The sequence below is a fragment of the Cyphomyrmex costatus genome, unplaced genomic scaffold, assembly GCF_001594065.2.
Source record: "Cyphomyrmex costatus isolate MS0001 unplaced genomic scaffold, Ccosl1.0 scaffold837, whole genome shotgun sequence".
NCBI classification, from domain to species: Eukaryota; Metazoa; Arthropoda; class Insecta; order Hymenoptera; family Formicidae; genus Cyphomyrmex; species Cyphomyrmex costatus.
This window is the reverse complement of record NW_017280416.1, coordinates 29730-55441: the sequence shown is the minus strand read 5'-3', so window position 1 is coordinate 55441 and position 25712 is coordinate 29730. Positions and strand designations below refer to the sequence as shown.

At 32.9% G+C, this 25712-nt stretch overlaps 4 protein-coding genes across 5 annotated transcripts; 2 read left to right on the top strand and 2 right to left on the bottom strand.

Annotated features, from left to right (window-relative positions):
- Nucleotides 1–1003: 1003 nt before the first annotated feature.
- On the bottom strand, nt 1004–3340 carry LOC108781569 (thioredoxin-related transmembrane protein 2 homolog). Its single transcript, XM_018549578.1, has 5 exons — nt 3197–3340; nt 2394–2574; nt 1987–2173; nt 1190–1385; nt 1004–1116 (listed from the first exon to the last, which is right to left on the bottom strand). Exons 1-5 carry the CDS (start codon nt 3338–3340, stop codon nt 1018–1020), a joined length of 807 nt encoding a protein of 268 aa, XP_018405080.1. The 3' UTR covers nt 1004–1017.
- A 2267-nt stretch (nt 3341–5607) lies between these two features.
- On the top strand, nt 5608–7775 carry LOC108781562 (N(4)-(Beta-N-acetylglucosaminyl)-L-asparaginase). Of its 2 annotated transcripts, none has more exons than XM_018549565.1 (6): nt 5608–5672; nt 6048–6241; nt 6332–6488; nt 6579–6804; nt 6883–7172; nt 7382–7775. In XM_018549565.1, exons 2-6 carry the CDS (start codon nt 6091–6093, stop codon nt 7638–7640), a joined length of 1083 nt encoding a protein of 360 aa, XP_018405067.1. In that variant the 5' UTR covers nt 5608–5672; nt 6048–6090; the 3' UTR covers nt 7641–7775. The 2 variants fall into 2 exon arrangements, with proteins under 2 accessions (XP_018405067.1, XP_018405066.1); XM_018549564.1 differs by lacking the exon at nt 5608–5672 and adding an exon at nt 5692–5836.
- Nucleotides 7776–9538: 1763 nt separating this feature from the next.
- cdm (importin-13-like protein cdm) lies at nt 9539–14428 on the top strand. Its single transcript, XM_018549563.1, has 8 exons — nt 9539–9870; nt 10319–10483; nt 10800–10946; nt 11032–11294; nt 11748–12507; nt 12781–13690; nt 13767–13913; nt 14001–14428. The coding sequence occupies exons 1-8, from the start codon at nt 9730–9732 to the stop codon at nt 14240–14242; spliced, it is 2775 nt and encodes a 924-aa protein (XP_018405065.1). The 5' UTR covers nt 9539–9729; the 3' UTR covers nt 14243–14428.
- Nucleotides 14429–16534: 2106 nt separating this feature from the next.
- pcm (5'-3' exoribonuclease pacman) lies at nt 16535–24283 on the bottom strand. The gene is made up of 18 exons (XM_018549551.1): nt 24083–24283; nt 23439–23876; nt 22260–22704; nt 21844–22097; nt 21614–21774; nt 21142–21524; nt 20724–21016; nt 20372–20658; nt 20007–20283; nt 19614–19883; nt 19331–19491; nt 18709–19091; nt 18244–18629; nt 18091–18177; nt 17795–18004; nt 17478–17714; nt 16932–17402; nt 16535–16857 (listed from the first exon to the last, which is right to left on the bottom strand). The coding sequence occupies exons 1-18, from the start codon at nt 24155–24157 to the stop codon at nt 16654–16656; spliced, it is 5022 nt and encodes a 1673-aa protein (XP_018405053.1). The 5' UTR covers nt 24158–24283; the 3' UTR covers nt 16535–16653.
- Nucleotides 24284–25712: the final 1429 nt, after the last annotated feature.

Here is a 25712-nt window from a genome sequence, read left to right as displayed (position 1 = left end):
TTATAAAGATCTGTGATAATGTCACATATATATAAATATATATATATATATAATAAATGATTTAATATATATATGTATATACACATAAGATAAAATAAGACACAAATAAAATTTCACTCTTAAATTAATCTGAAGTAAAGGTCAGATTAAATAAATTTTTTTAATTTGTGAGAGATTATAAACTCTAAATATAGATTTTTTAAATTAAGGTAGTACACTCGCGAAATAAAGAATTTCTTGAAATTGAAACTATACGTTGTATTAGAAGACTTTAACACACTTGTGCAATTACAATTAGATTGACTTTTTTAATATTGAAACATAAGCAATTAAAAACTGTACTTTTTTGTATATGTATCACTCACTTATACAAAATTCATAAAAATGTCACATTTATTTCTGTAGGGTCTAAATTAGTAGCTATATGTTAATAAAAAACGAGCATGCAATAGAAGAACATGAAATGGATATTGTAAAAAAATGTCATAATTTTTTTTACCGTAATGTAATTTTCGATTTTGTTTGGTGTAAAGAGACGACTGGAAGGAAAATGGAGGGAATGGCCAGTGAGCATCTAACATCTGCGTCTATTTGTATTCATTTTTTTCTTTCCGTGTAAGTGTGTGGCTTGGACGCAGTCAAAAGTTTTCTGATTGGCAGTAGTGGGATATCGTCAATAAGTGCGTGATGAGACTTAACTTTTGGATGGTATTGTCTGATATTGTCGCGAGAGTATTATCTTAAAATCATATAGTAATGTAACAGAGATATTAAAGAGTAATTCTAAATTTTCCACATTTTTGAAAGCCTGTAACAGTAAAAAAAAAATTTAACTGAATGAAAAAGACTCAGATTATAAATGAAGGGAGTAAAAATACGATTGCAGATGGAGAATTAATTTAGAATTTGATAAAGATAACACGCTTATTATAATTTCTACATAGTAGAAGTTCATCTATTTAAAACTCGCTCAATTACGAACTGTAGTTTCTTATTAAATGCCTAAATTTCACTTCATTATTCCGCCTTTAATAACTTCTTCTCTTTTCTTTTAATAGGATTCTTTTTGCAGTCACTATAAATATTATTGAGATCGAAAGCAGCCTTTATATTGTCCTGAAAAATCAAAATAAATAAATAAGCTAGAATTACATAAGTTACAATTTTAACAAAATAGATGACAACTTACCAGCGAGAAAAGAAATTTGACAAGTTTTCCTTTATGATCCGCATATGGACGTCGCTCTACTTCCTTGCCATCTTTAAAGAGTATTAGCGTTGGCAGCTGCTTGCTTGTGCTGGCATCGCTGACGTGATACTTTGCCGCGGCATCAGGATGTCTTCCAACATCCACTTTACCGAATTTGAAGTTCTCCAATGCATATCTAAATTACAATTATTTTCAGTGATAGTAAACATACCGAGTATTTTCTCGTAACAAAAAAGAGAAATTAGATTATATATAATCGCGTTCAGTAGAATGTTTATTTTGTATTTTCTAAAAATTTTTTTTATTTGTAGAGAAATATCCTGTAAACTTAAAAGTATATTTAAAAGGTATATTTTAAAAAATGGTTTTTTATATAGATTAATAATATTATTCATCCTCTGATTGTTTAATTAAAGAATAAGATAGTAATATTTTGAAATTAAGTATATTTAATGTTACATAAGAAGAAATAATCAAACAAATAAATAAAATTATAAATATAAGTATATATAAAATAAGTGTGTGTGTGTGTGTGTGTGTGTGTGTATAATACTTCATTCCATATAACACACATCTTTAGCATTTAATTTAATTATATATATATATATATATATAATTAAATTAAATGCTAAAGATGTTATATGGAATAAAGTAATATTTTATACAGTAAATAAAATAAATACAGTATATAATAAAAAATTAAAGAGAATCTCGTCAGTACCAAAAAAACTTTCAACATTTGCAAAATATGGCTTATATTTAATTAAATCACTTACTCTGCAGAGAGTTCAGAAAATATTGGTGCAAAGGTTACACAAGCTGGATTCCATGCAGTGTAAAATGCAACTAGCCAGACCACTCTGGTGTTACGTTGTAATTCTTCCTGCAATCCAGTGGCTCCACGTAGATAGACGACGTTTTCAGGCCCTTGATACATCGGTTCTGGCAACACTAATGCGAATACTGCACACAAAGTGCTATTAGATTACTTGTAACATAATGGTTTCTAATTCACAATAGTACAGTGAGTTAACTATTGGCTAACTGTTGTACTGTTTATGGAAAACAATTAAAATTATCTTGTATCCATATGCTCAGTTACACACATTGCCATAGACTTTCCATAAACAAAGTTAGCCAACATTTTGTTTATTGTATACTCTTGTCCATAGTCTTCTCTTACATATAAAAATAAATGCGTATAGAATGCCCATTCGTACATCTGCGTAGAACCACAGGATCAAATTTGCTCCTTTTGTATACATGAAACTAGATGTCAAGTAATTAATCATAGTTACGCTGCCAGTTTTTCTTGTCCTTATCATGACGACAGTTATGAGGAAAAAGAGAATCTGTGTCTCCCTCTAAAAACACAAGTAATAAAATAAATGAATGTTAATTCTCATCTATAATTATGAAACCTAAGTCTAGAATATTCTTTAATTTAAAGTATAGAACAAAAGTGAATCTTTGTATTGTAGCAATTGATAAAGATTTTTTTGTCTACAATTTGGAACCTCATAGCATTAATCATATAGATAATGTATAATTCATAAAAAATATTCACTTTAAATCTAAATAACCCATTGCATAATCAAGAGTTAAAATCAGAATTGTGTTATGCATAAAATATAATAATTTATATCTATGTATATATAAAACAAATTATATAAACTATTTTCTATATCACTTATATAAACAATCCATGGATCGTCAAAACTCATTTTTTATCATTGCATTGAACTCCTATTTTATATTTTTTACATTATTACTAAAGTCAGATAAATCAGTAATCATAAAATTTAATCACTTTTTTCTGCATTGCATTATGTAATTTATAATTTATACATTTTATACAATGCTTGTATTATCTACATGAAAAAGATTTGTGTAACACAATATAAATACGAAAAATTTTATACAAACAACCTTGAGAAGTATGGCATAACCTTGGTTAAAATTATATTGCCAATTAGCATCACTTACCCCATCAAACTCGCAGCCGTCTTGAGCAAATATATAATTACAGACTACAGGAAGGCGTTTGGCGATAATGTAGGAGACACTGAGAAGGATATTTATCAAATAGTATGGCTTCACAAGCAGCCTTAGATCCTTTTTGAATGACATTTCATATAATGGAAATGTAAAGGATAATTTGTACAATTAGTAAATGACACCTGAGGTGCTCAGTATACACTCGAGATCTTCTAACTAATTAATGTTAAACGACGATTATTATACGATTATTGTACGATCTGTCTCGTAAATTTCTCTTATCTTCTTCTTGGACAATTCCTATAATCACTATCTTGTACACATGATGAGTGAGATGTCAGTTATATTCATTCATGTCAACGAATGGAAAATGTGTCTATGCAATGAAAGTACAAAAGTTAAAAACGAGATCACTACAGAAACGCCTAATTTCTGTGTATTATTATGCGTGCGTCGTGTCAAGTGTCAAGTTCTATTCATAGCAACTCACACTTTATAGCAACAATAGCAACTGTCTGTTTTTTGTTCCTGTACCACAGCATACCACAGTGTACACACGGTGCAATAAGTTGAAGTAAAACAAATATTTAGGGAGAAATCTAGGGGTTTTTTTCAGTACCCTTAGGGATGTTAAGGCCGCAGCACACACATTCCACAGTACACAGTTCTGATAGGTTAAAATTCTTATATTTAATATCTGTTCCTAATATTTGTCCTATTGTGCGCAGCCCTATGTCCTATTTGAAATACTTTTATTTGAAAAATGATATTTGTAAGACAATTGTGTAAGATATCAATTAAGATCTACGTGTTAGGCTGTGTGGCTCCGCGACAAGGCGGTGGCTTTGTGTTTCGAACTACATACGAGAGGTCCTCGGTTCGAGTCCCGACATCGCGTCGAGCGTCCGACATTTTTTCTCGGCCCAGCTTACAATTGTATCTTATATTTGTATTTAAACAGAGAACATAAAATGTTTCCTATTTTATGAGTATATATAAAAATATTTTGTATTTTGTATTTTAGTATTAATAACTAAAGATTGAAAGTATTTTATATTTTGTATTTCAAATACTAGGATTGACAATTAATCTTATTATTTAAATTAAGAAATACATGAAACTTTCAACATTTTAATTTTAAATACAAAATATGTAATATTTTTATGTGCTCTACTGAAATACAAAATATAAAATACACTTTTATTGCAAAAATTTGTAACGACATTTCATCTTTAACGTTGGCAAACAATTAACAAGTATATGTAATGATTTACTGTGTTACACTGTGTCTGTTACTGGAAGACTCCAAATATAAAACCAGCAAAATTACAAATGTTTCTACCCTCATCAGGTCTCTCGTCATTATATAATATTCAAACATATAAAGTATATATAATGGTTACATATAAGACATTCTTTTGTACATGTAAAGTTAAATATAAAAAGTTTGATCGCATCTTATATTATAGAATTTACATTTTTAGCGCATGTAATTTTTTCCCAAAAAAGTTCTTTTGTTGTCATGTGATTTTTAAATCTACGTGTCACATAGTACTATATTTTCTCATATTAATTTTCAAAACTGGATAGATGGTAATTAAAAAAGCTAAAATTATTGTATATTTAATTCCATCATCATGAACAATTTGAGGATATCAAAGATTCAAAATAAAAATACGAACGTTGCTTTCTTAAACTTATGTTTACGCAATAGAGGTTTAACATACGATGCGTTCCATTTTTCGCATGGTGTGCTTAATGCATGGTTTATTCTTGTTGCTCATCTAATATTAAACAAGGACATTGGATGCATCATGCACATCATGTGCTATACAGAACGCATCTATAGTAGTGAATCATTACATCCTTGTTGTTTGCCTAAAGTTAATCGAAACCCTATATATTAAACAAGGATAAAACGATTCCCTGTATTGTACAGTATTGCACAGTATCTGATTGTCCTTGCTGAAATGCATTCACTGTGTATCAGTCACATCCTTGTTGTTTGTCATCAATACTAAACAATTGGATGAGATAATCACTGTGTTGTACTGTGTCAGTTGTTGGAAGGCACATATAAATTATTAAATTATAATGCAATTTTTTTTCTGCATGTTTTTTTATTATACACATATTTCATAAATAAGCATTTAGCAGGAAATCTATATAAATTGCTGTCCCTTTTTCCATAGTTATGGAGCTATATATGAACAAATTAAATAAAAATTAATTATATTATAAACTAATTTTCTAAATATTAATTCCAAAAATCGGTGGTCTTTGATAATATCAGAATGTAAGAACAATTGAGAACGGTACCTGTGCGCTAACAATGGTTTTTTTTTACATTCTGTATATATGATCAAACATGTGTGCTTGGTGCAATGTTTACATGGGTTGGATTCGAGGAGATTAACGCTATCATTCTCTATCTTCGTTGTCTGTTAGATGTGAGACAATGATAGTAAGTACTATATAAATGGCGTTGATAATACGCTGCCCGAACGCAGCTATGATTAATATATCTACCCATTAAAGAAATATTAACAATATGATAACATAATTACAGTGAGACTCAGGGCAAGTGTAATAATACGAAAAATAACGTAATCCAATAGATTCATATGGGTAATTTCCAGACAAACAAAATTCATAATTTATCATTGTAGTTGTTGGTTATTAACAATGAATCGTTATCGTTGAGCGATATTTGAGTCTATATTTACTTGTAGCAATATTATCAACTATATAATATATTTCCTGTTTAGATAAAATATCAGATATTTTCCCCTTCTATGCTTTTTGTTGTATAAGTCAATGCTGTTTAATGCCTCCATAGATACCGTGCAAACAATTCAGAAGCTGTAGACAGAAATTGCAGGATGAGGATAGCCAGCTTTGCAGGAATTTTATTGCTTCTTGAAGCTTATTCGTTTGTGAATGCAATTAACGAGAAGCAGAATCCTGACATTCTCGACAGTAGCCATCCTATAATAGTGGTCACCTGGGATTACAAAAATGCAACGGAAAAAGGTATATTAATTAAAATATTTGTGTCAATTTGTCAAGAGTAAAAGATATGTAAAATCTCTGCTAATTTAAAGACACTGTTAATTATTTAAGCCTGGGATGTAATATATAATCAAAAAAGAAGTGCTTTGGACGCAATAGAAGAAGGATGTTCCTTGTGTGAGGAGCAGCAATGTAGAAAGACTGTGGGATTTGGTGGCAGTCCGGATGAATCTGGAGAAACTACGCTAGATGCTCTCATTATGGACGGGTAAAGACAATTAAAGTAACAAAACAACTTTATTCTTATTTCATTAAATTATACTGGTGATATATTTAAAAAATGTAATTTTTTTGATAGAACAACAATGACCGTAGGAGGAGTAGGAGGACTACAAAATGTAAAGAATGCTATTTCAGTCGCTCGCAAAATATTGAAACACACAAAGCATTCCTTGCTGGTTGGAAATTTAGCTACAGAATTTGCTGTGAATATGGGATTCAAGCAGGAGTCTTTACAAACGGATGAGTCCAAGAAGATGTGGACACAATGGAAGGCGAACAAGTGTCAACCCAACTTTTGGAAGGTATTGAGAGAGATTATATTCTTTTTGAGCACATTTTGTTTTATAATTATTTCTGTGATATTTTTGGTACATATCTAGAATGTCACACCAGATCCAACAAGTTCCTGTGGACCATATTGCCCAATCGACATAGAAGATGACAAAAACGAGGTAGTAGGAAGCGAGGAAAATCATGATACGATCGGTATACTCGCGATAGACTCACAGAGGCGAATAGCAGTTGGAACATCCACAAATGGCGCCAAGTATAAGATACCTGGGCGCGTTGGGGATTCTCCTATTCCAGGAGCTGGCGCATATGCCGTTCAGGACATCGGCGCAGCTGCTGCTACCGGTGACGGAGATATTATGATGCGATTTTTGCCAAGGTAATATTATATATTAATACAAACTTTTATTTTCAAATATATTTTAATGAACCAGAATATAAGTTTATACATTTTATTTTAATTTTTATCTTAACTTTCTTACTTTAATTTATAAAATTTGTTTAGAAACTTAAAATTGATGTCTAGTGTAACACACAGTATATCTTACCATTACAACTGTTAAAATTAAAAATTGAAAATTTTTACAGCTTCCTGGCAGTAGAGGAAATGCGTCGTGGACTAAGTCCATTAGAAGCTGCTAAGAATGCGATTTTGAGAATTACCCATCATTATCCTAACTTTTTCGGCGGGGTGATTGCATTGAATGCAAGAGGACAATACGGAGCAGCATGTAATGGGATGTTGGTGTTTCCTTACTATGTCGCACATCCTACCTTAGGCCCTAAATTACATTCCGTTTATTGCAACAATTATTCGCAATGTGATGGATCTGGTGAAACTTGTTAATTTGCACATTTGTTCAAACTTTAAAGTGATAGTTATTCAAGTTTACTTACCTTCATTAAGAATTAATCTGGGATATGATCTTTTATTACTGTCTCACAAACCTTAAGATATGTTAAACTTGACATTGAAAATATACGAAAAGACTTCTATTATGAACGGATAATAAAGACAATTAACATAACAAAAGTAGCTTCCTTGTTTCGTTAAATTGTACCAGTAGTTATATTTGAGAAATGTATTCTTTTCCATAGAGTGATGATGTATGTAGATTTAGTAGGATTATGGAACGTGGAAAATATGTAGAAGGCGGATAAGTGCTAACTAAACTTTTGGAAGGTATTGCGAGAGAAGTTATATGCTCTTTCAGCACATTTCGTTTTACGATTATTTCTTAGTTATTCTTACTGTATCTAGAATGTCGTATATTGGATCCAACAACTATATGCATGTGGACTGTATTCTGCGAGTAATATAGAAAATGATAAATGCGCTAAAAGGAAACGAGAAAAATCATGATCATATAGGATATAATCACGATAAACGCATAGGGATGTATAACAGCCGATACGTCCACAAATACATCGATGAAAAAAAAATCGTACAGAACTCAACAAAAAAGCAAATTAAAGGTAAAGATTCATTTTTTCGAAAGCGGTAAACGGCATTTGTGCATAATTTTCAATTCGTGCCGTGCAACATCACAAATTTCGTATAAAATTTTAAGATTCATTTATACTTTTGTAATTTCGACTACGATCGATCGATCGATTTGATGCGACAAATGCTTCGAAGCATTAAAATTACATAAACTTTAAATGTTACAATAAAATAAAGTTTAATGACTCTCAAAATTTAAAATTCAAAATATAAAACCTATGTATTTATTCAATATACATTGGTGTACAGGCAAATAGAGTCAAAATGTTAGTTATAATTTAACAATTTCATATTCATTTGATTTCGCATAATTACGAAATTCGAACTTCGAAGCATTTTTTAATTGGTCAATTAATAGTTTTTTCTTTCGATTAGTCAATCAAAAGTTTCGAAGCATTTGTAGCGCCAAGTGGACCGCATCCTCTATGAAATATCGGCAACACTGTTTTTTGAAGTACCAGTCTGAAAAGTAGAGATTTCAAACTTTAGAAAGCTTTTTAAACATCTTGCTACGATGATTTTTCACATAATGCATAAGAAAATGTACCAATTAAAGTTCTTCGTTTCCTTCCTTTCCATGAAATAAAGAACTCTGATTGAATTTCTTATAACTTATGTGTTTTCCGTTCTGCAAGAGCTGTGCTCCTAACTTAAAGGCCGCAGCACAGACTCATGCATAGTGCATAAGAGAATCAACCAATAAAAATTCTTTTCCGGAAGGAAAGGAAGGATTCTGATTTGTTGATTCGCTTATGCGTTATGCAAAAGTCTGTGCTGCGGCCTTAACTGTTCTTTTCCACTCTCAAAATTTGAATACATAAGTCTGTTCACGTTACTAGCATTTTTTGTACTCAACCTCTTTGCTTTCTCTTTTTTTTCAAAAAATGCCCGAATATATATTTATCTCATTTTAAAATGCAAATATTTTTGGAGATTTTAAACAACGCGGACAGACCTCATATAAGTTATAAGACGCTCGATACATTCCACTTAACGATCGCGCATATCATTTCATCCTTATTCAATATTTAATAGAAAGAAATATAAAATTGTATGCAACTGTGACGTTTGGAAGTTCATAAAAGAACATACTTTTCGAGTTTTTCGACCCGTGGAATCGTAGACAGAGCCATCTATCGACGAAGAAGAAGAAGAATGAGGCAGAAATGCAGAATTAGGTTAGATCAGGATCGGGTTAGATTAGGTTGTGTGTCACCACAGATGGGAAGATATTTGCGCTTGAACGAATTTTCTGATAAGTAAAATGTTAAGGGATCGTAAGGACGTACGATCGGTGGGACGTGTTAGATGTACGAATGTCAATCACGAAGTCCCAGCCATCGTGTTGGTCTTCGTGTGCGACCTACCCTAATAAGAAGACTGATACGTGTACTACGCTGTCAAAGCAAACGTGTTGCACGAAGCACCTGGTATGGATTATGCAACGATTGTTGACGACGCGGTCAGGCAATTTTACTCAGCGGGCAGCAACGAGGCGCACTCATGGCTTCTGCAAGTGCAAACCTCGCCCGAGGCCTGGCACTTTGTGTGGCAACTTTTAGATCCTTGCAAGGTACCTATGCCAGCTAGGACTGCTTTTCATTTGTTGACACAACTATTATTTCTTTGTTACTCATTGTATATCAAAAAAGATAGAAGGATGTTTGTGTCAAGTTTTGTAACTAAATGGAAAGCATTCCAGAATTATTTAACTTTCCTTCCTCTGTATTTTGCAAAGCTTCTATCTTCTTACATGTATCTCTTGCGACTTGTGTAATCTTTTTTTAACTGATTACTCCAGAAGTATTACAGTTGAAATAAAACGATTGCTGTATTTTTTATTCTTGAACTTCAAAGTTATAGTAAGAAGTTGGATATATTTTAAAAGTAATGATAAATTATATTATATATATAATTTATTATTGTACAATTTATAAAAATGTATAACAAATACTTTGAACAATATGGATTTCGTTATCTTTTTCTTTTCCTTTAATGATAAAAGTCTGTTATCTCTACAGTCATACGAAGTGCAATTTTTTGCGGCAACTACTCTCCATGCCAAGATATCTAAGCAATGGAATGAAGTGCCTGAAGCTGAGTATCCGGTGTTAAGGGAACGTTTGCTTAATAGTGTGAAAAGACCTAACATACCCTTATGTATCCTTACAAAGCTTTGTCAAGCGGTAATATATTCTTCTTTGTTATTTGAAAAAAGGTCATGTTATAAATAATTAAATTAAAACTATTAAATAGTTTTTCTACATCTAATACACACTACTCCTAGGATGTTATATCAATATTAAAAAAGATAAATAATATTCTTAAAACATGCTAGGAATATTATGTGTTTATTAGTTTTTTACATATCATAATTCTCTAAGAGATGTTCTTAAGACATCTTTTAGAATTCTAATTCTGTTGTGTGGAAAAATTTATATAATTGATTAATTATTTAATATACATATATTTAATATATATATATGCGTTAACTGATTTCAGTTAGCTGCATTTGTGGCCAATGTTTACAGTGCAGAAAACAGGGAACATGATAGGAGTATAGTTGACGAATTGCTTGACATTTTACCTTATGATTCCCCATCTGCGTTAGAATTATTGCTTCGAGTGCTCTCAACGCTTCCTGTTGAGGTAAAATATAAAATGTATATAAGTGGATCTACTTAATTTTTGCTTTTCAATGAGTTTAAACTAATAAGCTTATAATTATTTTCAGTATCAGAAGAGACACGAAGCGAAGAGTGCCAAACTGCGGGAAGCTCTTGTCAACTTGATCAACAGCTGGTGTCAAACCGCGTGGTTCTTGCAGCAGGTCTTTTCAATGTGTAACCCGGATTCTCAAGGCAATGATGGTATATTATATTCCTTGGCACTGGAATGCGCTCAATCATGGCTTAAGATCGGCCAATTATCTTTAGAGACTAGTGGTCAAATCTATCCTTATTTATTAGTAGCTGCAGGTCACTATGCACCTAATAAGTAAGTTGTATTGACAAAATTTATGAATATTGTTAACCTTGCCATGTTCAAATCTATTATATAACTATATTTGAGTCAATATGATTAAAAAAGCTTTAAAAAGATAAAATTTCACAGAAAAATCTTACATTGATATAAAAATGCAAATAGTAGAAAAAAAAGTTTTTAAATGAAATATTAGTAAGAAAAATTATATGTTGGATCATAGTGTGAGAAGACATATTCCCTCATCTTCATCTTTACAAAACTTTATTAAGCAATAACATAGTATTTTCTGTTACTTAAGAAAAACAATTGTAAATAATTAAATAAATCTTTATATGATCTATTAATTATTTACTATATGCTAAATCCAGATCAGTAGGGTTAAATTTAATTGTATAGCGAGCGAGAGAGAATAATAGATGCGGATTATCGAATTATTAAATAAAATATCAATTTTTTTCATTAAAGAGATGAGAATCATGGTGATGATGATAACATCAAGAGCTGGGATATAGTACAAGATTGTTTAATTATGATCGTAACACACTATGAGCTTCATAAACGGCCACAAACTTTCTGGGAATGGGCCAGAAGTTTAGTATTGTTGGCGAAGCAGTATAATAGAAAATACTTTTGTGAGATATTAACCGCTATTGGAGAAGCTCACAGTCGGGCCTTTCTGATTGCTCTGGCTGAGAATTCCAACGAGGCGCATACATGGACAGCTATGGGATTGATCGAGCTATTATTGGAGTGCTCGGAACTGGAGGGACGTTATCCTACCGATGAAACGCGGAGTTGTATTCCATTTGGATTTTGGTACGCGTTACAAGACGATCTTGCTACGTTAGATCAACCGTTAGAGAACCGAGCTTTGGAAGCGTTGAAGCCAATTTATTTCCGACTAGCCCAAGCGTTGCTGCGAAAATCAACGTTACCCACGTCTCCAAGCGAGAGAGGGAACGCGGATGAGCGTGAGCTCTTCAGATGTTATAGGCAGGATGTGGCGGATACATTGGACTATTGTTACAGTGTTCTTGGTAATGATTTGCTGGCACTTCTCGGGCAAAAATTGAGCCTGGAAGATTCACCATGGACTCACATAGAATCAACGTTACACGCCTTCAAAGCTCTATCCGAGAGCGTTGGTACTCAGGAGTACTGTTACATCCCTGCGCTGATAAACTTGATTATCGTTCACATACCTTATCATCTTTATCCCGAAGAGGTATGTATGATCATTCATAGGAAACAATGATTAATTGCAAACCACTCCTCCTTCCAAGCATCTCTAAATATAATTTATTTTTAGTTAACTTGATAATATTTAAAATTCAATAATTTAGAAGAGCTATGAGCTAAAACAATGTCGTTTAATTTCAAGTATAATAGATAAAATAAATTGTTATAATAAATGATAAAATAAGTTATTGATATTTTTCTAAAAAGATATATTTGTGTAATAACAAATATATTCATCACCATCTCATTTCGTCACCAGGTACTAATTTGTGCCTGTTCCACACTGGGCGCATATGCCGAATGGATAGGGGAGCATCCTGAGCCCTGGCTAGAAAAAGTCTTGCAGCTCGTTACTCAAGGACTGACCAGAGGATCTATGACAGCACCGTTTGCGAGTATGGCACTGAAGGATTTGACGAGGGAGTGCGGGCCGTTTCTCGCCCCTTATGCGCCATCCATTCTTCACACTATCAGTCAGACATTACCAAATGTCGAGCCTGGTGGTGGAGAAGGTTTGCGACTCATGTATGCGGCTGGAAAGTTACTTAATGTGTTACCTTCTATGGAGGAGCAACTGTCGCATCTGGAGGCGACGCTGGGACTGTGCGTGACGAAGATCAAGGAGCTACTAGGACAACCATTGTTCACGGCACGGCTTGGTGTGACTAATTATCTGAAGATGGCTACCATGTTCTTCAGCACGATCGAGGGTGCGATCGGCAAAGCTGTGCTGGACGGCGTGTTGCCGGTATTCAATCAGATCATCACACATCCTGAGTGGAGTCAGGACAACGCCACACTAGAGGCAATGCACATGTGCGCGCAACGATCCGTGACTGCTTTGCGACAACCGGAGATTGAGGCACGACCCTTGTTACCAATCCTATCAACTTCGTACAAAATTTGGCCGCATCCAGCTGCGCTAAATCTGCTGAAGCAACTCGTGCTGCTGTTCGGCAGAGATCCAGATAACGTTGTGAGTCCGGTACTTGCGGAAATGAGCTTGTTAACGTTGAACGGCGTGAAAGTGTGCAAATCGGTGCAGGGCGATCTGTCCGAGTGGTCGGACTTGATGGAAGCATACATGGGCGTGCTCGCGCAGATTTGTAAGAAAAACGCCCGGTTATTGCTACAAATTCCGGATCAAATTCCGGATATGTTGCAATGCGGTAAGCGCAACGTCATCATACGTTTCCTTGGAAATATGAAAATCATCATACAATGTAGTTATATTCCTTTTTACAGGGATTACTTGTCTAACGCTTCCGGAGACAGCCACAGCCAAAGCAGCCGGATATTTTCTTAGTCATGCGATTGTGCAGAGCCCGCACCTGCAAACGTTCATTCAACCAATTGGACAGGAACTTGTCGCCGCGATTTTGCATTGTGTCGGTAAGCAGAAAATTTCAGAATACCTGCAAATGCGAAAACAGTCGATCAATTTATTTCTTAATTAATTTTTTTATTTCTTAATTTCAGGTGGAGCAATGCCTCACAATAACTTGGAGCCTCACGCCGAAGTTTTGTTAGCATTAAATAAAACATGTCCGGAATGGACTGCGCAGTGGTTACGCATTGGACTGGAGAATCAAAAGAACCTCGCTGCTGTGTTGCAGAAGGAGGACGTCACGCGCATTTTGCGCGAGAGAACAAATAGGGGACGACTTTGCGATGTACTAAAAGAATTTAATAAACAATGCCGTCAAAAGACAGGTATATGACAATAGAACTTTTGTGATGTCGATTGACAAATTTTACTATACGAAATACCGATTTAAGATAGATATGCAACACACGGACGTTAGTATAATTTATCTTTTCATGTAATAAATGCTGCATAATGTATATAATTGTGTTTTATACAGATTTATTTACTTGGATTGTAAGATATTCATCAATTGTGTGATACAAGCGCTTAGTGTATCGAATACAAAAATGTTCACGTGATGCAAAATAAATAGCGATAATAAAAAGTATATTTACAGTAAAGATAGTAAAATATACAGCCTTGACTAAAAATAAAGCACCTGTGTGTTTTTTTTCATTAATCTAAATTTCTTTTATTTGTATTGTTTTCTATTGGTTACCAGCCATTAAAGTACCATTATATATAAGTAGGATAATTCATAATAAATGCTATACATTCATTTTAGAGTTAAAATGTTTTATAATGGTTAATAAGATATCTCATATTTTTGGCCAAAGCTGTATATAAAAACGAGAAAGTAATGTATAAATCCAATTCCTTTTGTATGTTCCGAGGAATATAAGAATATTAAAAAATGAGTTATTTTGAGTTTTTAATGCGTCAAGTTTTATCGAAGCAATTCAGAATGAAATATATAGGTTTTGTATAAAGTAGGCGACAACTTATATATAAAGTGCAATAATAGCAATAATTTATGATTTAATAAAAGTTTGTTTGGAGATAAGAAAGATGCATAAAACTATTAAAAAATAATATACGAAAATAAAAGATTGCAAAATATATTTAGTAATTATATATTGTGCTTTCTTTATTGTTTAGTAAGATTAGAACACCTTGGAGTTTATGCTCCTGTTTAATTTTGATTTCTGTTTTGCTATTTATAGTACAGAAAAAAGGAACGGAAAAATTCATCAAAGATATACATTTCTATTTACGGACTTAATATCACTTTCTCTCGATGTCTTAAATATACGTACTAACATATATATGTTTAACATTGTGTCGTACGACGACACCTATATGCAAATAGGCGAATATATTGCATTAAAAAGTGGGGTCTTCTAAAAATCGCAATACACTATTAAATGATACAATCAGTCTATTTTTGTAGTCGAATGTTATACTACTTTTTTTGAAAAAGAAAAAATGGCATGTCAAAAATATCAATTCAAAAACAGTACAGATCGATTGTCATGCACACATATGATGTATCTTTTTTACAATAAAATTAATATATTATTAACAAAAAAGGAATATAAAAATTATGTATCTATCAGACATCATATTTAGTTCTGCCATTTGTGTATTGAAATTTAATATTATTTCAATTATTTATTTTAAAATATATCTAAATAAATAATAAAAAATAAGATAATCAAAAGGCTCAGTTGAATAAATTAAAAGAAACAAATAAATTGCCAATATGAGCCAACACAAGTTCTCAGTGTATACTTTTTATACAATTTATTCGAAATAAATAATAAAACGTAAACGTTTCGACCTACAGTTAAGGTCCTCTTCAGTATATATTTAAATGTGAATATAAAAATAACAATTAAAATTAAGATACATCCACGATAGTAGCGTATAAAAACTATATGAACAAGATTTAACTTAATTTGGACATTACCACTTTAGTATTTATAGTTTTTATATGCTACCATCGTGGATGTATCTTAATTTTAATTGTTATTTTTATATTTATTTAATATGTACTGAAGAGGATCTTAATCGTAGATCAACACGCGCGCGCGTTTACATTTTTTTTATTTCGAATAAATTGTGTAAAAAAGTATTGAGAACTTGTGTTGACTCATATTGGCAATTTGTTTGTTTCTTTAAATAAATATTATACTTCTTTTTCATAATTGCAAAATAATTTATCTTGATGAATTATCACAAGATCAAAAAATAAAGTTAATTGGTTAGAAATTACACGCCAATATACATATATATGGTATATCATGATTGTAAGATACAAAATAAACAGTCATTCGATATAAAATAATCATTCTCACTTATTTTGTTTACATCACACGTCCCAAACAACACTAAGTCTAAAATTGTGACATAAGACGTCTTCAAGTTATCTTTTAGATGCAAAAGAGCATCTTATGACTCGATTTTAGACACTTTGTTGTCTGGAATGTTTAAATTTAGTGTATATACATTTAACTTGGAAGGATCTAGTATTGTTTGGTGCACTGACATGCGTATGTAAGTACGAAAAACTTTTGTAGGTACGTCAATATAGTTTTCAAAATGAAATATATACTAGCCTAATAGAAATCTTTTAAAAGATCTGTTTGTTTTTATTATAAAATATAGAAAATGAATGATGATGAGAAAGGATGGATCCGTATAATTATCTTGTATTTACATATAATTTGTAAAGATCTACCCCACGCAAAAAACATAAATTTTTCACTGAGGGGGTTCACCACCATTTAACAAGGGTTGTTTGCCGAATTTTGCGGCGACACGTGATTTTCTGGGCCTGGACGATTTCCCTGCATTTTGTTGTGACTGTTGCTGTGATTGCTGCTGCGGCTGTTGTTTCGGTTGTTGCTGTGGCTCGTTTGACGCTATTTTCTCCCTGGCCTTATTTACAACTTCGGGCTTTTGTTTCTACGCATAAAAAATCGGCAATTTAATTATAAACGTTAAGACAACAAAAAGTAACGATTTTTTAAACTAAAAACCTTGGGCAACGTTTCCTCTTGTTTCTGCTGTTTTTGTGGTTGCTGCTGCGTTTTTGAAGGACTGGACTTTTTGGCATGCGTCTCCTTTGAGGCTTGTTGTACGCTGGCGTTTCTACTCTTTTTCTGAGCCTGTAACGGAACAAATGCAGTGCTATTTTTAATTTCCATCTTTGATCCATTCTGAGGACCTTTCTGTGGTATCTGATGTTTCATTTGCAGTTGCCTGCTTTGGCTATATGATGCGAGTTGCATGAATGCTGGGGTTGGTGGTAATTTTGGGTTCCACTTTGGATAAAATATGTTAGGCTGCATAGGCATATTCAGCGGGAGTGGTGGTATTTTCACAGAGCCCATTGGAGGCATTATAGGAGGTCGGATATTTTGGATCCAATTGTTTTGAGTGTTAAACCAATGAGGTATCATTGGTTTCACTTTCGTATCGTGCATTGATGTTTTATTCAAATTTAACGCCTGACAACAAGAACTACATTAATAAAGTAAAAAAAATACAAAGTTAAAGAAAACTTTTTATGCACTTATCATTACCTTGTATGCTTTTTTCGCAGCGCTTTCTGTGGCTTGTTCATGAGTAGTACAAGGATCGCCCTGAAAAATCCTATTATCCATAAGCATAACATTAGCGCTGATTAAACCCGTTTTTTCGTCAACAACATAATTATATTTTGGTATGCCACTTCCATTATATGAGAAATGTTTCAATAATTGCGTGCTATACCAAACCGCATTTGCTTTCTCCTTTTTCTGTTCTGTTTGTCGGGCACGCTAAACAACGCATATACATCATAAAATTATTAAATAATATGAACACGAAATATAAAGTAACGAAACATATAAATACATACATCGAATAACTGTTGTACTAAAGGTGGAGGATTCTGATCCTTCTGCGGGACCGTTGCTTTTTGAAGCATCGCCGCGGATTGCGGCACAGACTGTTGTGGTATAGATTGTTGCACCATAGATTGTTGAGGCGTACTTTCTTGCTTGTTTGTTTGCAGATTTACGTCAGGAATCTTTAGCACAGCTTTCAAAAATGCGCTAGGATCTTGCGACTGTAACATAACGATCTTTTAGAAATACATCGATAAGGCGTAATTTACAATAAAGAAAAAAAAATACAATATTCAACAATTCTTACCGATTGTACACTGTGATCGTTGCTGAATGACTTGGCTCTCGATGTTGAACTGGATGCAGCAACTTTCTCCGGTGGTCCATTCGGTTTCTATCATAGAGTAAAAATATCTATAAGATTCGTAACGATCTTGTAATTCTACATCGCTACACTCACTTGCATCTTGTGCAATTCGTTCCACAGCGCTTGAAACTCAGACGTTCGATTGGGTGGCGGCGGTGTGTGCTGCGAGGTCTGAGGTAATGTTTTGCACGGTATTGTTTTCGAATTCAATTCTATACCGTGTTGTGCCATACGCAAACAAATATCACGATTTAATTTTTCAAGTCCCTTCTTAGCGAGCTGCATTTGTGGATATGCGTTTAACATTGATTGATCGTTCTTCTTGCTAGGAGAAGCAGAACTCGTTTGCCTCCAGCTTTCCGGCAATTCATTCGCTACATTTCCCTGCTCCATTCTTTCGCCGAAACTAATATTTACGAAGTCCATAGTCGACAAACGATAACCGCGAAATTGAGAGCAACCATTTAATGTAAATCCGCCTGCAATAAACAAAGAAATATTCCATAAAAATTCACATGCACTTAATATCCGAGTTTTGAAAAATTATGAGTTTCTCACCAATAAAAGGCTTATCGAACAAAACGTCGTACATAGTATCATTTGAATTACTTCCATTTCGTACTCCGGTGATAGTACCCTTAGCACCGAGCGGTACACTAAAGCCGTTTCTAACGCAGCGAATTCTATCGAACAAACGATTTTGGGAGTTCGGATCGGGTGACACGTTACGTAAATGTAAATCCGGTTTATAAAGTAATTGCGGCTTCACTTGCATAAAGACCGTTTTTGCCATGGTTTCTTCAGTCTCCAAGTATTTCTCAACTTCTTCTTCGATTTGTTTTATCAAGTACGGTTCGATCACATCCATCCCGCAAGTGCGACTTTCTAAACCATTCAGTTCCATTTTCAACCATGCAATTGTATCCTTCAGCTCGTCCGAACTACAATAAGTTAAATTAGACTGTTATATTGTTAAAATTTATTAAATAAATAAAAAACCAAATACGGTCGATGCTAGATCTTGGTGTTGAATAGGTACCTAAGATTTAGCTTCAATCACATTTAACTCTTCTTTACTTATTGAATTCATCTGACTTATTAATGTCCACGCGTTGCATTATTATTATAATTTATCAAAACATTATGCATATATTTTAACATAAGAAAATATGAAATATACCCCTTTGTGAATAACTCTTCTTCTTGGAAAATATCGTTTGCTACATTCTGGGCTAAACGTTCGAACAAATAAGGACATTTTGTCATGTAATTCCGAATCAGATCAATCGCTTTTGAGCTATATAACCATTGATTGTTTTCCTTTTTGGTATAACCAGGTACCTTTTAAGATTTTAGATTAAAAACGAAGAAATGATAATTGATTATGTTGCAAAATATGTATCATTATCAATTATAAAAGTTATATTTAATAAGTAAAATGTATTCTCGTGTACATTTCTTACCTCTTCATTCCTTTTACTAAATTTTAAATTCAATCCAAGATTATGTTTAGTAACGTCAATCGTCGATGATTCTATAACATAAATTGTTCCAGTAATCCTACTCAAAAGATGACTACTTATTCCAAGACGTTGCGCGGCAACACCGCCAAGCATATATCGCGCTTTCTGTTGCCCATAAGCTTGTCTAATGGTATCAAATGTTGGCTCCTTTATGGCTTTTATAGAAATTTTGATTCTGCGTGATTTGCAATCCTCTTTGTTTTGTACAACCTATAAAATAACAAAATCTTCCTAAATAAAACTAAATGCTACTTTATGATAAATTTCAGGGTAACTTGATCTAATAATCCTGGTATCTAACGAGATGTAAGAAGAAATCCAATACAATTGTACCTCTCCCATTGCACCATAATAAGGATGTCCCAACATGAAACAAAAGGTTCCTGGTATAAAAATATCATGCATAGTTTCGTAGACTGGCAATGTTTTACTATACACTGAGATATCTTTGACTACAGTTTGATAAGCATGAGCTGCAACGTAATCGTTCCACTGTTTCTCGACCGTAACTTTTCCATAAACACCAAAAACATGTTTGTTGCCCAGGAACGAGCGAGCGTAAAGCAACACTTTCGTATCGCCAATATCTATTCCAAGACGTGACATATGTCTAGAAATAAATATTGTGCAAAATATTATTGTATATTATTCTTAATATTACTCTAATATTAATAAGACCAGTATTAATGTCGTCTTACAATTCTTTAACTTGTTTGCATACTATGTTCCATTCTGCGGCTAACGCGCCCTTCACATCTTCTTTCTTCAAATTATTATCACTGTAACTGCCTAATTGATTGATTAAACTGAGTTTCACGTTACAATCAGCCACACCAACTACAAGGACCTCTTTTAAATGAGGCCATTCCACATATACGCTCTTTCCTAACACATTTGACGCTAAAGTTGTTAAATCAGGTGTTGGTTTTGATATTATAGTTAGAATCATACTGTCTAGGACTGAATGTTGCTGAAATACCTTGACCTACAAAGATATTGATATAATAACTGATTAAGATCTAAGACAATAAATGTCAACGATATGTGTACCCTCGCTTTTTCTAAATGCGGTGTGTGGTCCAAATGTCGTAGTATAGGAAATCCTGGATAATAAATGTTGAGATCAAAACTAGGAGATAATCCCCTAATTAATTGTTCTCTTGGAACGAAAATATCTTCGCGATTCATTAATTTTACTTGAGCATGATTGGTAAATTCTGGAAAGTATAATGTTGTCTTCTGAACACTTTGAATCTCGTCGGTGTACGAGTACAAACACATCGGTCCATATTTATTCCTTGCTTGTTCTTCAAGTGTTAATCTTGATAAATGTGGCTGCATAGCTATTGCAAGCAAAAAACGAAAAAGAAACCTAAGTATGTTATATTAAAAAAACTTTTAATTATTTAAATGTTTACATTTTATTTCATACAAATATTTATAAAACATAGAAAAAAGTACTGCTCACCAGCCAACAGTAATTTTTCATCAATAAATGGGATAAGTACAACTGCTTCCCATTCCTGTCGTTTTCCATTTAAATCAGTTTTAAAATTATGTGGATAATAGTTAATAATCGGAGAAGATTCCTCTGTCAGTAGTGACTGAAATGCCTCTGGCAATAAATCTTTGCTAAATGCTGGTAATACAGCTAGCAATTGTTGAAAAGGTAAGAATGGCTCTCCTAAGTCAAATTCTAACTTCAAATCCTTAAAGTCTTTTACATCTGAGATATATGGGGCGTAATGATGTGGATAATACCACGACCAGCTGCAACAACCGTGATAATAATAATGCAAATTCCATTGTATCGCTCTCACATAGCCTTCAGCCTGTGAACGTAAAACTTCTCTAAAAATTAATAAAATATATTTATAAGTATAGGCTAGAATATTATTTGAAACATATTTTATCTAAAATTATACACATAAAATACTCACTCATTGACATTTTCATATTCTAATTTGTTCATATAATAATCTTTTTTATGTTGTACAAATTCCATATTATATATCTCACTATCTGATTCATCATCTACTATTAAATCCATATTTCTATACTCTAGAAAGATATCATTATCGTCGTCAAAATTACCTAAGGACTGTTGTAAAGCATTAATTATCACGTATTTTTATAATTATAGTCAATTAAAAGATATTTAAATAACTACCATATCCTTAGTATTTTTGATAAGAGCATCTAAAAAATCTTTATTTTGTGTTTTCTTTGGAGATGCATTCTCACTGTCTTCTGTTTTCTTATATATATATCGTTCAGATTCATTGGGCCTTCTACCTGTCTTACTTTCGAAAAACTTTATATCAGCATATTGCTCGTTAAACTGCTCTACATCTAAACGGCTAAGTTTCTCCATAAACTTTTCAAAACGGTCGAGTTTTAATGTTCCAGCTTCATTTATATAACCTAAAGTAAAATAATATATTTAATTATAATCAGATAATAAGAAATACAACTCTTGATTAAAAAAAAAATAATATAAAGATTATAGAGGGCATATAACAAAAAGTTAAATTTAATTATATAACTATAGAAACATAATTTTTTGATAAATAATTAATAACATACCCTCTAGTGTTGGTAATACCTCCATATATGCACGGTACAGAATTGGCAGTGCACCGTTAGCAATATGTAAATTTGGTAGATGAGGAATAAAATCGTTTCCTACCAGAAAACCCATTAACACCCAGTCATCGATTATTTTCTCAATATCAAATGAAAATGACAGTTTATCCTTGATCGGTGAAAACTCGTGTTCTATGTACTCTCGTAAAAGTGACAAATGAAGAAGGCAGAACTTTGTCTCCTCGGGGGTCATTTTTACTTGTTGCTTACCAAATTTTACTTCTTCTCTCAAAAGAGAGAAATTTGGTTCGTGTGAACAGAGACCTAACATTATTAAATCTGCATCCAAACCGTATAAACAATGGCTAGAATTACTGTTGTAATCCTTGCTTGCCTTCATGTATCTTATGTAATCCATAATCTTATGCTCTCCTTCTCCAGGTACCTGAAATGTATTTGATATCTGTTATATTTTACGAAATAACAAACATCTTAGTCTGTAGTAGATAACTTTCTTTCCTGCAGGATTACTAGCTGAGAATTTAAGTTTTCTACCATATTGACAGTGTTGTTGATCATGTTGCTAGTTTGGTTTCACATGCAAGTTTCTATAGTGGCTAAGCAATTAAATATTTTAATAGAAGACTCTTATCCAAATTGGTAAACATAAAATACATATAGTACATTGTGCATGCATGTTTTTAATTATTATAAAAAAAATACTTCACATGATATAAATTGCATCTTTATCAGCTTTCGCAATGGACAAATATAAAATTAAACAAGGAAAATAGAATAAAAATCCAGCAGACCAACCAGCTACATAATTTCCAGCATCCAGTACAATAGCATGCAAACAATTCTGCAGGAAGAAAAGCATTGTGTGTTACAGGCTTAAGAGGCTGGTATTACTTTTTATATGATAAATTTTTCAAGCTTGTTGGCTACAGAATAAAGACATTTTCTATTTGTTCTATAGCTATCCAACAGCTTGACAAATTTGTTGTACAACAAATGTAATATTAGACTAACGCCAATATTACATTTGTTCATTTATGTGGTACAATTTTTTCAATTTTGTCATATAACAAATGTAATATTAACCTAACTCCTGTTATTTCTATAAAAAGAGGACAAAAATTATATTTGTCTCTTATATTACATTGTCAGAAAAATTACCTCAGAACCGCTGAATAATATTTTACATTTTTTCCAGGTATCATCTGTAGAAACCTTGTGTTCAACAAAGCATTTAAGCTGCTCGCCTAATTTAGCCATGAAAAGTGTTCCTGGGGTTATGCAATTTGAGTCAAATCTCTTCTCTTTGGGTATTGGGATACCCTTGGCCTTGGCTTTAGCCTCTTGTACTTCAGCATCCTTAGCGGCTCTAAAACGTCGGCCTCTTTGTTGATTGATTTTTGCTCTAGGTGCGACACCATCGATTGCCATAAAAAACAATTTCTGTGGGCGGATCATGTTAAATAGCACCTCTATATAGTGAAATATATTTTTAAAAATCATCTCCTCAGTGATACGGAAGCAAACATCGTCATTGGGATGGGAACATGTATGTATAATACCGTTCATATCCAAATATAAATAATCAAATTCTGGTATCTGGAAAAAAAGAAGAAAATAGATTGTGATTACTGCACAAAGTTATAAAAATCATACGTTTTTTTTATTGAAATATTTGAAAGAATAAAAATCTTGCTTGGGTATAATAAAAAAGAAAGACGAAGAAGTGTGATAAGCAACAAAAGACTCATTGCTTCAGGATTTACATTACTTTTTTTTCTCCTCTCTCACCCCCCAACTAATACCTGATGTTCCTTCACGACCTCGCTGAGACAGGGATATCTCTCGCTTATGTATCTGAAGAATTTTGGCACGCCCATCGTGAGCCTTACTTCGACGTCGAAATAAACGTGTTACTTCGGATAATTATATGTCCGCAGCGAACACTCGCGCGTAACGTCGTCCTATTAAAATCAAAGATTTTGCTTGCGAGTACGCTATATCAACTTCACTTCGACGGTAACATTCGTCCGCAGATCATCCATGTAGTGTAGACGGGAAGATGAGTGCGGAAATCCCGTACCGAGCATAATATAAATACAAGTGCGTATTGATAAAACATGTAACTGACAAATGGCCAATCAGAATTGTTATCAAGTACGTCACATTACGCGGTGAATTCGAAATTATTATCTATAACTTTCTTGCAATACGCATTATAAAACAATTACTATTTTGCCATTTTTATAGGCGTCATTACATAAAAAATAACCTTTTATTGAATTTTCTTATATTTACCGAGATGTGGGATACAAAGTATACATTTATAAGTAAGTATATGTAAAGTTTTTGGACGGAAAAATTGTATAAAAGTAATATTTTATTAATTAAGTATGAAATAAACATCAAATTAATCTTATTATTATATTAAATTTATTGTATTATATTTAATACATGAATTAAATTATTAAATTGATATTATATTAATTCAAATATAAAATTTTCCAAAGTAAGTAATAAATTTTAATTTAATAGATTGATTATTATTATTATTAATAAAAAATGCTTTTTTTCTGCATATATTTTGTCTTTTGATAATAGTTTTTGCACCCTATCACTGCACAATTCTTAGATTTTAATTAAACGTAGATATGCTATAAATTACTGACAGATAAGTACCGGCTATACTTCACGTGCCAAACCTGCTCGAATAGTTCCGGAAACAGTCGATGATGACATTCCGCTATTCCGAAATTCTGTGACCACCGGACGATCCTTGTCTTTAGGTCTGTTTTTTATTGCTGCACTCTCCGAACAGGTGCATACGGTGCAATAAATTGAAGTGAAATAAATATATACGTTTGTTTCACTTCAATTTATTGCACCATGTGTAAAGAAAGTGTAGCAATAAAAAATAGACCTTTTATATCATGGTATCGGGTTGCCCTGAGAATCCTGGGTTGCGTTCAGGAATTACGGCTATAGGTAACTCTAGGCTATAGTTTACGTTACGTATATTACATCAAAAATGCACCCAAGAGTTATCTGAGCATAATTCCTGAACGCACCCCTGTGATCTTTAAGTGTTATTTTCATGAAGCACCATTTTAGGAAGGGAACTTGCTAAATTGCATAATTTGATTATCCGATTTAGCGTTCAATAGTTGAGTGAGAATTAGCTCGTTGCTAACAAGGGCTAATTTTTCACTATTTGGTTAATTCGAAATAATAGATGGCGTCTGACTCACGGAGCCAATCGCATTGGTTGGAAGCATCGCTACCGGGAAGGTTCATACAGCGCGACGCGGCGCGCTTCGGATATGGCCAATATTCAAAAATTTATTACTCAGAAACTAAGGCCTACTCAATCAAACGCCGGGACACGAGTCTTTTTTTTTCACCTCTAGAATCACCAAAAAAATTGGGATTGAAATC